Source organism: Mya arenaria, chromosome 4 (assembly GCF_026914265.1).
Source record: "Mya arenaria isolate MELC-2E11 chromosome 4, ASM2691426v1".
NCBI lineage: Eukaryota > Metazoa > Mollusca > Bivalvia > Myida > Myidae > Mya > Mya arenaria.
This window is the reverse complement of record NC_069125.1, coordinates 22,000,803-22,015,605: the sequence shown is the minus strand read 5'-3', so window position 1 is coordinate 22,015,605 and position 14,803 is coordinate 22,000,803. Positions and strand designations below refer to the sequence as shown.

Sequence of the window (14,803 nt, the reverse complement as noted above, 5' to 3'; positions counted from 1 at the left end):
TCCTGTACACTGCACTTCCTCTCATTATGATCCATCACTGTATGAAGTTTTATTAAATTCCATCCAATAGTTTTTAAATTATGCTCCGGACAAAAAAAAGTAACAAAGGGCAGTAACTCTGTAATTAGCTGAAATAGAATTGCAGTTTCTGTACACTGCAAATCCTCTCATTATGATCTATCACTGTATGAAGTTTTATTAAATTCCATCCAATAGTTTTCAAGTTATGCTCCGGACAAGAAAAAGTAACAAAGGGCAGTAACTCTGTAATTAGCTGAAATAGAATTGCAGTTCCTGTACACTGCACTCCCTCTCATTATGATCTATCACTGTATGAAGTTTTATTAAATTCCATCCAATAGTTTTAAAGTTATGCTTCGGACAAGAAAAAAGTAACAAATGGCAGTAACTCTGTAATTAGCTGAAATGGAGATATGGTTCTTGTGCACTGCACTTCCTCTCATTGTGCTTTACCATTGTATTAAGTTTTAATATATTCCATCTAGTAGTTTGCAAGTTAAATGTCTGGAAACAAATGACAGCAAAAAAAAACAAATAAAGGGCAATAACTCAGTAATTAGCTAAAGTAGAGTTATGGTTCTTGAACACTGCACTTCCTCTCATTGTGCTGTACCATTGTATGAAGTTCCAATCAATTCCATCCAGTACTTTTCAAGTTATACTCTGGACAAAAAAAGTCACAAAGGGCAATAACTCAGTAATAGGCAAGAATAGAGTTATGGTTATTAAACACTGCACTTCCTCTCATTAAGCTCTACCATTGTATGAAGTTCAATCCAATTCCATCCAGTAGTTTTTAAGTTATGCTCCGGACAAGGTAAATTGCAACAGATTGACCGACAAACCAACAAACTGATGGAGGGACCGACCGACCGACCACAGGGTGACTCCAATATACCCCCTTCAAACTTCGTTTGTCGGGGGTATAAAAATTGGATAATAAATGTAGGCGCAATTGAGTTAAAAAGTTTAACAAGAGATGTTTGTCAAACACAATGCCCCCCTGAGCGCCATGTTGTCAAGAATATTTGAACAATTGAATGAAATATGCATGGACCGAAATAACAGCTGATTTGTCATTGACATTGGTTGCCATTGAGGCAGTTTAAGATTATGACCATTCAAAGTGTGAGGATAGTAGGTACAGTTTTGAATCATGGTCAGACAATGACTGATATTTGCAGATAAACATGTATCCTCTAACCAGCAGAGAATAAGTAAATTTGACATAATTTTAATGACCAATATCAGGTAATTTCATGATCAATATGAGTTTTGACCTTGACCTTTGACTCTACCACCTAAAAATTCATAGGGGTCATCTACTGGTCACCCCAACCTAAATGTTAAGTTTGCGGGCCATGGGTGCAGGCATTGTCGAGTCATCACACAGACAACCTCTTCGCATTCAATGTCACTGTGACCTTGAACTTTGACACGAAGACCATTAAAATCAATAAGGGTCATCTACTGGTCAGGCCCAACCTCAAGTCAAGTCCGAGGGCCATGGGTGCAGGCATTGTCGTGTTATCACTGAGACAACCTTTTAGCATTCAGTGTCACTATGACCTTGACCTTTGACCTAATGACCCCTGAAATCAATAGGGGTCATCTACTGGTCAGGCCCAACCTCCAAGTCAAGTCTGAGGGCCATGGGTGCAGGCATTGTCGAGTTATCACTCGGACAACCTTTTAGCATTCAAGGTCACTGTGACCTCTACCTTTGACCCAATGACATCTAAAATCAATAGAGGTCATCTACTGGTCAGGCCCAACCTTCATGTCAAGTTTAATGACAATAGGTCCAGGAATTGTTGAGTTATTACTTGGACAAGCTTTTGTCTACTGATGGACCTACAGACCGACTGACATGTGCAAAGCAATATACCCCTATACCCCTATTCTTTGAATTATATAATAATTATAACAATTTTGTCAATTTAAAAATATCCAGTCATGCATGGGAAGATATGACTGGGTTTCGAAAAGAATGAGCTCTCATTGACATCTAACTACTGTATTAGTTTGGTAAACATTGGATTATAATTGAAGGCTCTATTCTCTTCACCAGCTCAATAAATGCATGGATGAGTCTGGTTGGTTTTCCAAAGGAATCAAGCTCTTACGGATATCTAGCTATTGCATAAGTTTGGCAAACATCAGATTATAAAAAAAGACTTAATTGTGTTGACAATGACAATAATTTCAATTTTTGACCAAATAAAGGGCCATAATCCCGTCATACCTGTACAGATCTGGTTTTCGAGAGGAAGTGAGCTCTCATGTATATCAAGCTACTGTATAAGTTTGGTAAACTTCAGAGAATTAATGATGACTTTATCTTGTTCACAAGGTCAATTAAAGCAATTTTGCCAATTTCAAAGCGACTTGCTCATTGTTTGTATAATGCACTTTTTTTCTAATTATAAAATAAAGTGTGACAAATCATAAGGAGTGTTGAAACAAAAAAAAAAAAAAAGCTGGAACCCTTACCCAAATGTTGATATCTGCTCAAATATCGTCTTTGAAGACCACAATTTTCATTAGCGATTATAAAGCGTGGTGATGCGTGATTGGTTAATTGACATAATCACATGATGTTATCAAGGCATCATTCGCAGGTCAACATATCAATCAATTTTGTGGACTAGCCGACTGTTTTCCAATTTTTTCTTAACTTTACCGGCGTGGGTTTGAACCCCACTAAAACCATAACACTTTATTATGCTATAACTGTATTTTGTCATAGAGAAAAATAATGATAAAATAAATGTTTTGAGATGAATCACCGGGATAACTAATTTTTGGGCCAAAAACATGAGCGAGTCACTCTAAAGGGCTATAACCCTGTTATGCATGGACAGATCTGGCTGTTTTTTTGGCTGTTTTTTTCCAAGCATTGTAACATTTTTGCATTTGCTTTCTTTACTTACTTCTAAGAATGCCATGTTCGATGTCATCCAGGCTGTACACCAGTCCACCAATATTGTAGGCAGTCGTATTCCAAAACTGTTCCACTTTCAAAACAGACTGCGGGAGTTCTGTCCTCTCAACAAGACCATGAATAGTTAGTGCATTGTAGACATCTTATCATAATGGTTAAGGGCTCATTTCTTGTATTACATAATTATGCAAAATCTCTCAAAGTGATTGTTTTCACATGGCATATAAATGAGTATTTTGGTTTGCTCAAATGATATTTTGACTTGGTAAGTAAGTTTTAAGTTTATGTCACTTTCTTGCATTATAAACTAGAGATTGCTTTTTTGAAAAAGCGCTTGTCTCCCCTATTGTGTGGTCGTAGGTGAGAAATTATCAATGCTGGACATGATATTTGTCCCTTAGGACTAGAGACAAACAAACATAAGGGTCATCAACTGGTCATGACGAACCTAAGTATTCTTTAGTTATTGAGCGGAAAGAAGTGTGAAGTGGTGACCAACAAATGTTTTTTCACCTGAAGGACACTGTGACCTTGACATGCTGATCCCAAAGTCAATAGGGGTCATCAAATAGTCATGACCAACTAGCAACCAATTATGAAGTTCCTTGGAGCAAGTAGTCTTAATAAAGCAGAAACCGTTTAACGTCACTGTCACTGTAACCTATACCATGACCTTGACCTCTAATCTGCTGATCCCAAAATCAAAAGGGGTAATCTACTAGTCATGACCAACTGGCATACCAAGTATGAAGTTCCTGGGTTCAAGTGTTTTTTAATTGGCATATCAATGTGAAGTTCCTGGGTGCAAGCTTTCTTCAGTTATAGAATGGAAACAATTTTTTCACCTTAGGATCACTGCGACCTTGAGCTTCGACCTATTGATCTCAAAATCTATAGGGTTCATCAGGTATCTATAGGGTCATGACCAACCTGCACATCAAGTATGAAGTTCATGGGTTCTCAAGTTATGAAGTGGAAACAGAGTGTGATGTACAGACTGACTGACAATATTTACACTGGTCTTAAATATCATGCCAGAAATATTCTGATGTATGTTTCATGAAGATCGGATATAAACTGTTGTATTTATGACGGGGAAGTAAATTTTAACGCACATCGGGAATGCCACCTGCCATCTTTTCACCAATCTATAACCCGGAAAATCTGGCTAATTAAATAAAACAAGAGGGGCCTGAAGGCCCTGTATCACTCACCTGATCCAATTCAATAATAATGAGGTATGGAATCAAAACATTTATACCTGCTGGAATTAAAAAAATATATTACTTAGATCCTTCTTAGTGACCAAGCTTTTTTTTAATATCACGGATAAATTTTTTAATATCACGGATGACCAAGTTGCAAACCTTACCTTGCTGTAATAAGTACATTCTGACAAGGTTTCATATAGATAAAGTAGAAAATATGGCCTCAACAGTGTTTTAACAATGTTTTCTATGATTTGATTTTGTGACCTAGTTTTTGAACTTAGGTTGCCCAGTTTCAAACTTGACATAGACTTCATAAACACAAACATTCTGACATAGTTTCATGGTAATCAAAGAGAGAATGTTACCTCTACAGTGTTTACAAAGTTTTTCTAAGATTTGACCTAGTGGCCTGGTTTTTGACCTCTGATTACCCAGTTTCAAACTCTACCTAAAGATCATCAAGAATAACATTCTGATCAAGTTCCATGAACATATGGTCATAAATGTGGCCTCTAGAGGGCTAACAAGCTTTTCTTATGATTTGACCTGGTGACCTAGTTTTTGACCATACATGACCCAGATTCGAACTTGGCCTAGAGCTAATCAATATAACATTCTGACTAAGTTTCATGAACATACAGTCATAAATGTGACCTCTAAATGGCTAACAAGCTTTTCTTATGATTTGACCTAATGACCTAGTTTTTGACCACACATGACCCAGATTCAAACTTGACTTAGAGAATATTAATATAAACATTCTGACCATGTTTCATGAAGATAGAGGTATAAATATGACCTCTAGAGTGTTAACAAGCTTTTCCTTCAATTTGACCTGATGACCTAGTTTTTGACCGCACATGTCCCAAATTCCAACTTGACCTAGAGCTAATCAATACAAACATTCTGACTAAGTTTCATGAACATACAGTCATAAATGTGACCTCTAAAGTGCTAACAAGCTTTTCCTATGATTTGACCTAATGACCTAGTTTTTGACCGCACATGACCCAGATTTAAAATTGACTTAAAGATCATTAATATAAACATTCTGACCACCTTTCATGAAGATACAGTCATAAATGTGACCACTAGAGTGTTAACCAGCTTTTCCTTTAATTTTACCTGGTGACCTAGTTTTTAATCCGAGATGACCCAATATCGAACTCGTCCAAGATTTTATTGAGGGTAACATTCTGACCAAGTTTCATTAAGATTGTGCCTAAATTGTGACCTCTAGAGTGTTAAGTCAAATTGTTGACGACGGACGATGGACACAGGGTAATCACAATACCTCACTTCGTGCTCAGGTGAGCTTAAAAGTCACATTCTAAGAAGGATATCTACAAACCTTTAAAAATACTAGTTATAAAGGTCATTAACATTGCAGAAAACATAGCAAATCATAGTTTGGCCTTGTACATTGTAAAGAACTAAAATTAAACTTTAATGAGATTAGTCTTATTTAAAACATAATAATTGAATCTAAAAACCCAATTAAGACGTACCAACGCATGAATAAGGATACTGATGAAGAAAGCCTTTTTCTCATTTTCTGAGACCATTCCCAGGTCAACATACTGCAACTGTGGGGCAAGATTTTCAAAGTAATCCTTAAACATCTTACTCCCCTTGATTCCTGCATAGTTAACGCCCTTGCCATCCTCTATAATAAACTCTCCCTTCAGTCTGAAAGTAGGAACAAAGATTAATATTCCTTGACATAAAATTAAAGAGAAAAATGGTATCATATTTCTGTCCAAATTACAAACAAGATATGTTTGCAAAACATGCATTAAAAGTATGTTGGGTAGTTCGAGGTATGACCAACATCCCTTCAAAATTTGAGCTTATTAGTTATAGTAAGTGCAGAGTCTTTTTATTTTCTCGTTTTAATGGAGTATGCACCTAAACATTGCAAAACCCATTTCATTCAGCCACCCATTCTGTAGTACAGTTGAACACCGTTTATCCAAATTTATCGCTATTTCGAAATTATTTTTCGGTCCTGATTTTACTCCTTCTTTAGTTAACTAAATTTTTGGTCTTTATTCCGAAATAATCGCCATTCCGAAGTAAATATTACGGTCCCGATTTTGTTTTTCACACCTATTTATAAATTCTTATTACGAACTCGATCGTGTCAAAGTTTTTCACACCATACTTAGAATGCACTCGGGTATCGGCTTTAGGTGACAATGGAGCACAATTAGTGCTTGTTAAAGAATGACATTGAGCACAGGTATGTTACAAACATCGATGTTAGAAAATGAGCGATCATTTAGGGGATGTAGTGTAGTGCTGGTTAACACCATCAAAATATCATTCGAAAATGTCTGTCTCATATGATTCGATCGCCGCATTGCTCACTCGACCCGCTACCGAACAATTCGAATGCATACATGTGCTGTCATTTTGTTTTAAATGTTTTATGTTGTTTTAATAAAAAAGTATAATAACGAATTATTTGTCAATAATTAAACACTAAATCAACAAATATTTTTGTATACGAAAGATAACTCAAACTGAGTGTATCGTATTAGTAACGTGTAACCGACATTGCAATCTTCATGATAAAATAAAATTAGTGGCATTTAACCAAAGGTTAACACACCACCATTGTTTTTCCCTATAAAATTCAATGTAAAATTATAATTTTTAGACAACATTTAAAGGCATTTCGAGCGAATGCAGGCTATGATAACCACATATATTCTTAAAGTACAAGCTTTAATTTACATTTTAAGCCAATAAAAAAGGGGGGTCAAGTTATTCCTAAGAAAAATCACTCCACTTGAAAAACAAACTCTAAAAATTGCACCGTCTGCCATGACAGTTCTTCCAAAATGACCTTTCAACTATAGGGCAGCGGTTTATGCTTTAATCTCTACTCTAAATGATAAATCAAGCAAGAATAGATACTTAAGGTATAAAAGTTTCAGGAATAATGATAGTTTTGATTTACAGTGTATTGAGCATGTGAAAACATGTCTATCAATCATAAGAACATTTTTTTTTTATTGAGAATTTTCCACACAACGAAGTACATATGACGTAATGGTGACGTCATTCCTATAACTAAACCCGTCCCTGCATTTTTTATGAAAAACACTTCCGATTAGTCCTTCATACATAAATACACCCAAAGCTAGCTCAATCTGATAGTCTGTGTCAGGTTTTCCAGTTTCACTGCCTGTCACCCAAGTGCATGTGTGTCTGTATTTTCTAAGGCGTTTTGGCCCAAAATGCCATTCTTTGAGGTTTTTCAAACTGAACCTTGACTCAAATGGCATTCTAAGCATCAAATGGGGCAGTTCTTCACATCTTTGCACACATTTCAAGTTCTCGCAGTCAATTTTTCACCAAAATTGGACATTTTCAGTGCTCGTAAGATTGCAAGACGACTCATTTAAAAAAACAAGAGATGTTTGTCAAACATTATGCCCCCCCTGAGCGCCATGTTGTCAGGATTATAGGGACAATTGAATGAAATATGCATGGACCGAAATGACAGCTGATTTGTTGCCGTTAAGGCAGTTTTAAGATTATGACCATTAAAGTGTGAGGATAGAGTGTGTTATGACCATGACCTTTGACTCTATTAACTCAAAATCCAGAGTCATCAGCTAGTCACCAGAAACCTAAATGTCAAGTTTGAGGGCCATGGGTGCAGGCATTGTCAAGTTATCACTCAGACAACCTTTTATCATTCAAGGTCACTGTGACCTTGACGTTTGGCCCAATGACCGTAAAATCAATAGGGACCATCTTCTGGCCAGGCCCAACCTCCAAGTCAAGTTTGAGGGCCATGGGTGCAGGCATTGTCGAGTTATCACTCGGATAACCTTTTACTATTCCAGGTCACTGTGACCTTGACCTTTGGCCCAATGACCCCTAAAATCAATAGGGACCATCTTCTGGCCAGGCCCAACCTCCAAGTTAAGTTTGAGGGACATGGGTGCAGGCATTGTCGAGTTATCACTCTGACAACCTTTTACCATTCCAGGTCACTGTGACCTTGACCTTTGGCCAGATGACCCCCAAAAACCATAGGGGTTATCTCCTGGTTAGGCCAATTCTCCAAGTCAAGTTTGAGGCCCATGGGTGCAGGCATTGTCGAGTTATCACTCGGACAACCTTTTACCATTCAAGGTACATGTGACCTTGGCCTTTGGTCCAATGACCCCCAAAAACCATAGGGGTTATCTCCTGGTCAGGCCAATTCTCCAAGTCAAGTTTGAGGCCCATGGGTGCAGGCATTGTCGAGTTATCACTCGGACAACCTTTTACCATTCAAGGTACATGTGACCTTGGCCTTTGGTCCAATGACCCCCAAAAACATGTACTGGTCAGGCCCAATCTCCAAGTCAAGTTTGAGGGCCATGGGTGCAGGCAAGTTATCACACGGAAAACCTCTAACCATTCAAGGTGACTGTGACCTTGACCTTTGGCCAGATGACCCCAAAAAACAATAGGGGTCATGTTCTTGTCAGGCCCAATCTCCAAGTCAAGTTTGGGGGCCATGGGTGCAGGCATTGTCAAGTTATCACACGGAAAACCTCTAACCATTCAAGGTGACTGTGACCTTGACCTTTGGCCCGATGACCCCCAAAAACAATAAGGGTCTTCTACTGGTCAGGCCCAACCTCCAATTCAGTTATGAGGGCCATGGGTGCAGGCATTGTGGAGTTATCACTCGGACAACCTTTTACCATTCAAGGTCACTGTGACCTTGACCTTTGGCCCAATGACCCCCAAAAACAATAGGGGTCATCTACTGGTCAGGCCCAACCTTCAATTCAATGATGTGGGCCATGGGTGCAGGCATTGTTGAGTTATCACTCAGACCTTTTACCATTCAAGGTCACTGTGAACTTGACCTTTGACCCGATGAGCCCCAAAAACAATAGAGGTCAGCTACTGGTCAGGCCCAACCTCCAAGTCAAGTTTGAGGGCCATGGGTGCAGGCATTGTCACGTTATCACTCGGACAACCTTTTATCATTCAAGGTCACTGTGACCTTGACCTTCGGCCTGATGACCCCCAAAAACAATAGGGGTCATCTACTGCTCAGGCCCAATTTCCATGTCAAGTTTGAGGGCCATGGGTGCAGGCATTGTTGAGTTATAACTCGGACAAGCTTTAAAATTATTTTAACATTAAAGGTCACTGTGACCTTGACCTTTGACCTGATGACCCCCAAAATCAATAGGGGTCATCTACTGGTCAGGCCCAACCTTCATGTGAAGTTTGATGACCATACGTCCAGGAATTGTTGATTTATCACTCGGACAAGCTTTGGTCTACTGACGGACCGACCGACCGACCGACATGCCTGTGCAAAGCAATATACCCCTCTTCTTCGAAGGGGGGCATAAAAAAAAATAGGCGAAAGTTGTGAAAACCAGGAAATAGCATATTTTGATCAACCAGACAAGATAAATGCATTTAATTGTGAAAATTTGCCAGAAATAGTGAAATGCAATACATTTCTGACCAAAATAACACTTTTTAAACAAAGCAGTTTGGTCCCTTTTAGGTTACACACCACCATTGTTTTCCCCTATATAATTCAATGTAAAATTATAATTTTTAGACAACATTTAAAGGCATTTCGAGCGAATGCAGGCTATGATAACCACATATATTCTTAAAGTACAAGCTTTAATTTACATTTTAAGCCAATAAAAAGGGGGGTCAAGTTATTCCTAAGAAAAATCACTCCACTTGAAAAACAAACTCTAAAAATTGCACCGTCCGCCATGACAGTTCTTCCAAAATGACCTTTCAACTATAGGGCAGCGGTTTATGCTTTAATCTCTACTCTAAATGATAAATCAAGCAAGAATAGATACTTAAGGTATAAAAGTTTCAGGAATGATAAATGATAGTTTTGATTTACAGTGTATTGAGCATGTGAAAACATGTCTATCAATCATAAGAACAATTTTTTATTGAAAATTTTCCACACAACGGAAGTACATATGACGTAATGGTGGTCATTCCTATATTCATAACAGGGTCAGCATATATTTAACGCACAGACTGATTTTTTCTGGTGGTTATCAATTGTTAACAGTAAAATAATCATAAACTAAATTGAGTCCGCAGATGACCAATTTCAGTGAAAATTGAACAGTAGCTAGAGTTCATTTTAGCAGAAATAAGGTTAGTAAATTTTATCAGAACTTGACTTGTGTACAATACATTCGTTATGTATCAGGGCAAATATTAAAACATGCAATAACAAGAAACTCAGCAATGTGACAAAACCAGGTTTTCAATGATTGACAGAAAAAATTCGCCTGTGTTGTGAGAGTTATAATTAAGCTTATTTGTTGTGTGCCAAATTGGTTAGAGGATATCGGAGACAACAGGAAGAGTGCAGAAGAATGGAAACAAGAGCTGTCACAGAGACAGCGAGCTCGACTATTCCGCCGCTTTTCAGTGTCGTCTTGGTATGTCAAACACATGTGGCAAGTCATTTTAAAATCTATCAATACAAGAGAAAGTAACAGCCAAGACACGACAACCTATGTATGCCCCACATTTTTGCTACATAAATTAAATATAAATTTATGTAAAAACGATAATTGTAATTACAAATATTTATTTTTATTTTGGATAATATGTGTATTTTGTTAAATAACTCAGAATTACTTATTTTAATAGATATAGTTTAAGAATAACTATAATGACTAAAAACTCCTTTTCGAACTTTGCATGTGTGTAAATCATGTAAACATATTAATGCCTGCAGCCTGTATACTATTTTTGGCAGTTAATAAATATCTTTTAAGATTAAGACTGGTCCTGATACCTTAGTAGCCTGTCTTTGGCAGTTTTCTTGTCTATGTTATTGTTACACTTTACATATATTTTACTTAAATAACAAACAATTAAATGATTTTGTATTACAATATTATAACTACACCATTCTTTAAATAAAGTTTCATACCCTAAAGTTTTTGCCTGGCAAAAGTTTTTCAAATAAACAAGAGGCCATGGGCCTATGCTCTACTGGCATGGCTCTTGTGGTCATTTTCAATCCAGAGCATGTACGTATGAGTAATAGGCAACAAACATAGAGTTCACATTGTCAACACCTGAGGACAGAAAGTGTTGTAGCAGATTAGTTGCATGAACTATTTTAATATGTTTCATTTCTGTAGCTTTAAAAATAAAAAAAAGTTGGTAAAGGTCAAAGTCAAGGTCATCCGAGGACAACATTGATGCTCGTTTGCAAAACTGTACATATGGTCCAAATTTCATTGCTGTAGCTTTAAAAATATAAAAGTAGGTCAAAAGGGGTGGGGCAAGCTTTGGCCCCAGGGGCATAATTTCAACTGTTTTGCTAGACGGTCATTATATGATGCTCCACAACAAATATCAAAGGTATGAGCGTTGTGGTTTGAAACAAGAATATTTTGAAAATATTTCTTAAATAAGTCTCTAGGAAACTTGTGACTCCTTGGTGCCAGTTTTGACCCAAGGGGCATAATTTGAACAACCATGGTAGCGGACCACTAAATTATGCTTTATTCAAAATAGCAAGGGTCTGCATAGCTGGTTCACACAAAAAGATTTTCAAACATCCCAATTTAAGTATACCAAACCTGTGAACCCCGGGGGATGGCCAGTAATGACCCCAGGGGCATAATTTGAACAATCATTCACAAGCAATTGTGTTTAGATGGATGCATGAACACACAAAAAGATTTTAAAACATTTCCAATTTAAGTATACCAAACCTGTGAACTTGGGGCGTGGCCAGTAATGATCCCAGGGGCATAATTTGAACAAACATTCACAACCAATTGTGTTTAGATGGATGAGCAAACGACAAACTCTTTGGCCAATAGAGCTAAAAATGGCCTTTGGCCTTTCAACAAGAACAAAATCAACTGCAGAACCAAAAAGCAGGTTTGGCTAAAAATAGACATCGCTCATGTAGACTTGGCTAAAAACAGACTTAGCTAAAAATAGCATTTTTACTTTCAATACCCATAATCTGGGCATGCATAGGCGGGTCTGGCTGGTTGTCGAAAGGAACCAAGCTCTTATGGATATCGAAATACTGTACAAGTACATCGAGATACAATCAAAACTGAAGACTGTATCGTGTTCACAAGCAATTGTTTACAGACACACTGACGCACGCACAGACGCACATACGCCGTACACATTACCATCGCATAATCTCTTATTGCCTTTAACCAGTAGAGCTAATCAAAACCCAAAACCGGGAAAAATGCTTTACTGAAATATAGTGTCTTATGAATGTGATCATATTGAATGCATGCCGCACAATTCAAAATATTATCGGAGAAAAAACCTAAAAAAAAATAACAACAATGCTGATTGATTTTTTTCTAAGCAAGATTCACCGCTTGGAAGCATTAACATAACAGAAGTTTGTTCGGGTCTTTGTCAGGGAAGTGGTTGCATTGAATCTAATGTTGATCTGGTTGATAACGTTACAAGCCCTGTGTCTTCCGAGACTGAATCAGAAAAATCTGAAACAAGTGTGTTATTAAAAGTTGTTAAAAAAAATAATTTGTGTGTTACTTTGCAGTTCTTTGATGGATTTTGGTTACATGACATAAGCAGAAGTAAAAGTGTACATTTGCAATAAAATACAAAATAAAGATGGTCATTAGGCCTTTTTTTATTAGATTCTATGTTTTACGAACACCGCTGCTCAAAAAAACTCATTTTTGAAATAAAAATAAAATGTGATTTCGTTTTTTTTTTATTTCCGCCGATGAAACTTTATCGCGGCAAATCATTAAAAGCAGAGGACATCGCAATAGTTGTAAAAACATTGGTGTAAACATCTCTGAAAAAGTTTAAGCCAATGAAAAACATTCATCGGATTTGCAGGCTGGTGCTAAAAACCTGGTATCCGGTACCTGGTACACTTTCTGATACCGAATTATGTTAATATCAGGGTTAATATCAGATGATAAATTCAAGTATCCACGGTCCGTTATTAATTGCTTTTTGACAACCAATGCATACTTTAAATAACACAGTATCAACATATTCCGGTATCATAAACTGTGATAACGGCTTTTTTCGATATCGATACCTGGTACCGGGTTTTAGCTCACCCGGACAATCCTTTGCGGCAGAGTGACTTCCGGGTTATAACAGCGATAAATATGGACTAATTATCGTTCCAGGTTTGTTATTATTTATTTATTTTTATTAGATTTGTCATTTAAATTCAAGAAATAATTACGTCAGAATTTTAATTTTATCATTTGTTGGTTTTTATAGTGTAATACCTAAATTCCGCAAAAAAGGTGATCACGATGTAGATCACAACTTAAGTTATACACGGGTTATTTTCCCATAACCTGCCAAATCGGTGTGGATCCTGTTGACCTCCTGGTAAATGATCCGAATGATGTTTACAAGGCGGGACTTTTAAAAATGACTGAACAGACATTTAATCCGCCTTACGGTGATATTTTCGGGCAAAAACTAGACGACAGTGAGAAGAAAGAGCTATTAACCGCAACTTGGAACAGCGTTCACCAGTATAAGTTCCCTTCCAGGTCAGTACTATATAATGTTATGATATATCTTGCATGGTTTATTAAAACATCCTTATCGAAATTCTTCTCTTAGCTTATCCACAACGGTTTGTTTACTATCTCGGCTCGTTCGTAGACCATTTGCTTGTTGATCTAGACGCACAGCTGTTGAAAGGCAATGGACGGTACAAGGCACAGTATCTGCTGCCTCCAAAGGTAGTGTAATCAAGGAATAAAACGAATAGTTTGTGATGCAATGCACCAATCATAAAACTACATTGGTAATACCATGTAGGTTTTAACCCGTTCACTGCCTTACCCCGAGTATCGTTATATATTCAAACAACTTGGATCCGAATGAGACGTCTGCCTGTGCGTATCCTAGATTTTGACCTAGGTACGCCCCAGGACATGTAATTATGATAATCTATAATGAGGAATCTGTATGTATACTATTACCAGGTACAGTATAACTATTTAATAGTCTTATGAATGAACATATATAAATAATCATCAATATAAATTGTTATTTATACTGCTCTGTGTGTTATAATATTATGTAATAATTTTTTTAGATAAATAAGTCTGAAAGTAACTTATTTTTTTTATAAAAAATATACTTTTAATGTTCCATTCTTTTTTTACAGATATGATTCAAATATGCTGATGTTATCTACTGAGACCATCACTTTCAATGTAAAACATCACTACAATCGGTTGGGCTGCTAGATTGGTAGCAACATGATGTAAGCTAGTGCCTGTTGAAACTCTATTGTTGGTTGGGCATCTATTGCTTACTGGACCGCTATATTGGATGGACCATACGTGTTGGTTGAACAACAGTTACTATAAATGGATGGACCGGAAGTGTTGGTTGGACCACCAGTGTTGTTTGGACTGCTTGTTGGACAGAATGTGTGATGGACACCTAGTATCATTTGAATCACTGTTGGATAGACAGCTTTTGTTTTATCAGACAGCTATAATCAGTTGATTTACAAGTTCCTGGATCGCTAGTTCCTGGCGGATAAATATTCCCTGTATAGAAGGAAACAAAAAAGCTCTTTTGCTAACTGTAACAATGA

General features: G+C 37.1%; 1 protein-coding gene across 2 annotated transcripts in view; it reads right to left on the bottom strand.

The window, feature by feature from the left end:
* The window catches only part of LOC128230606 (uncharacterized), a 40,379-nt gene that overhangs the window by 15,577 nt on the left and 9,999 nt on the right, over window positions 1-14,803 (bottom strand). For both annotated transcript variants that reach the window (XM_052943026.1, XM_052943024.1), the window contains exons 2-3: window positions 5,705-5,865; window positions 2,955-3,107 (exon numbers count right to left, since the gene is read on the bottom strand). In XM_052943026.1, coding sequence (XP_052798986.1) covers window positions 2,955-3,107; window positions 5,705-5,865 — 314 coding nt within the window. The remainder of the gene's footprint in view (window positions 1-2,954; window positions 3,108-5,704; window positions 5,866-14,803) is intronic.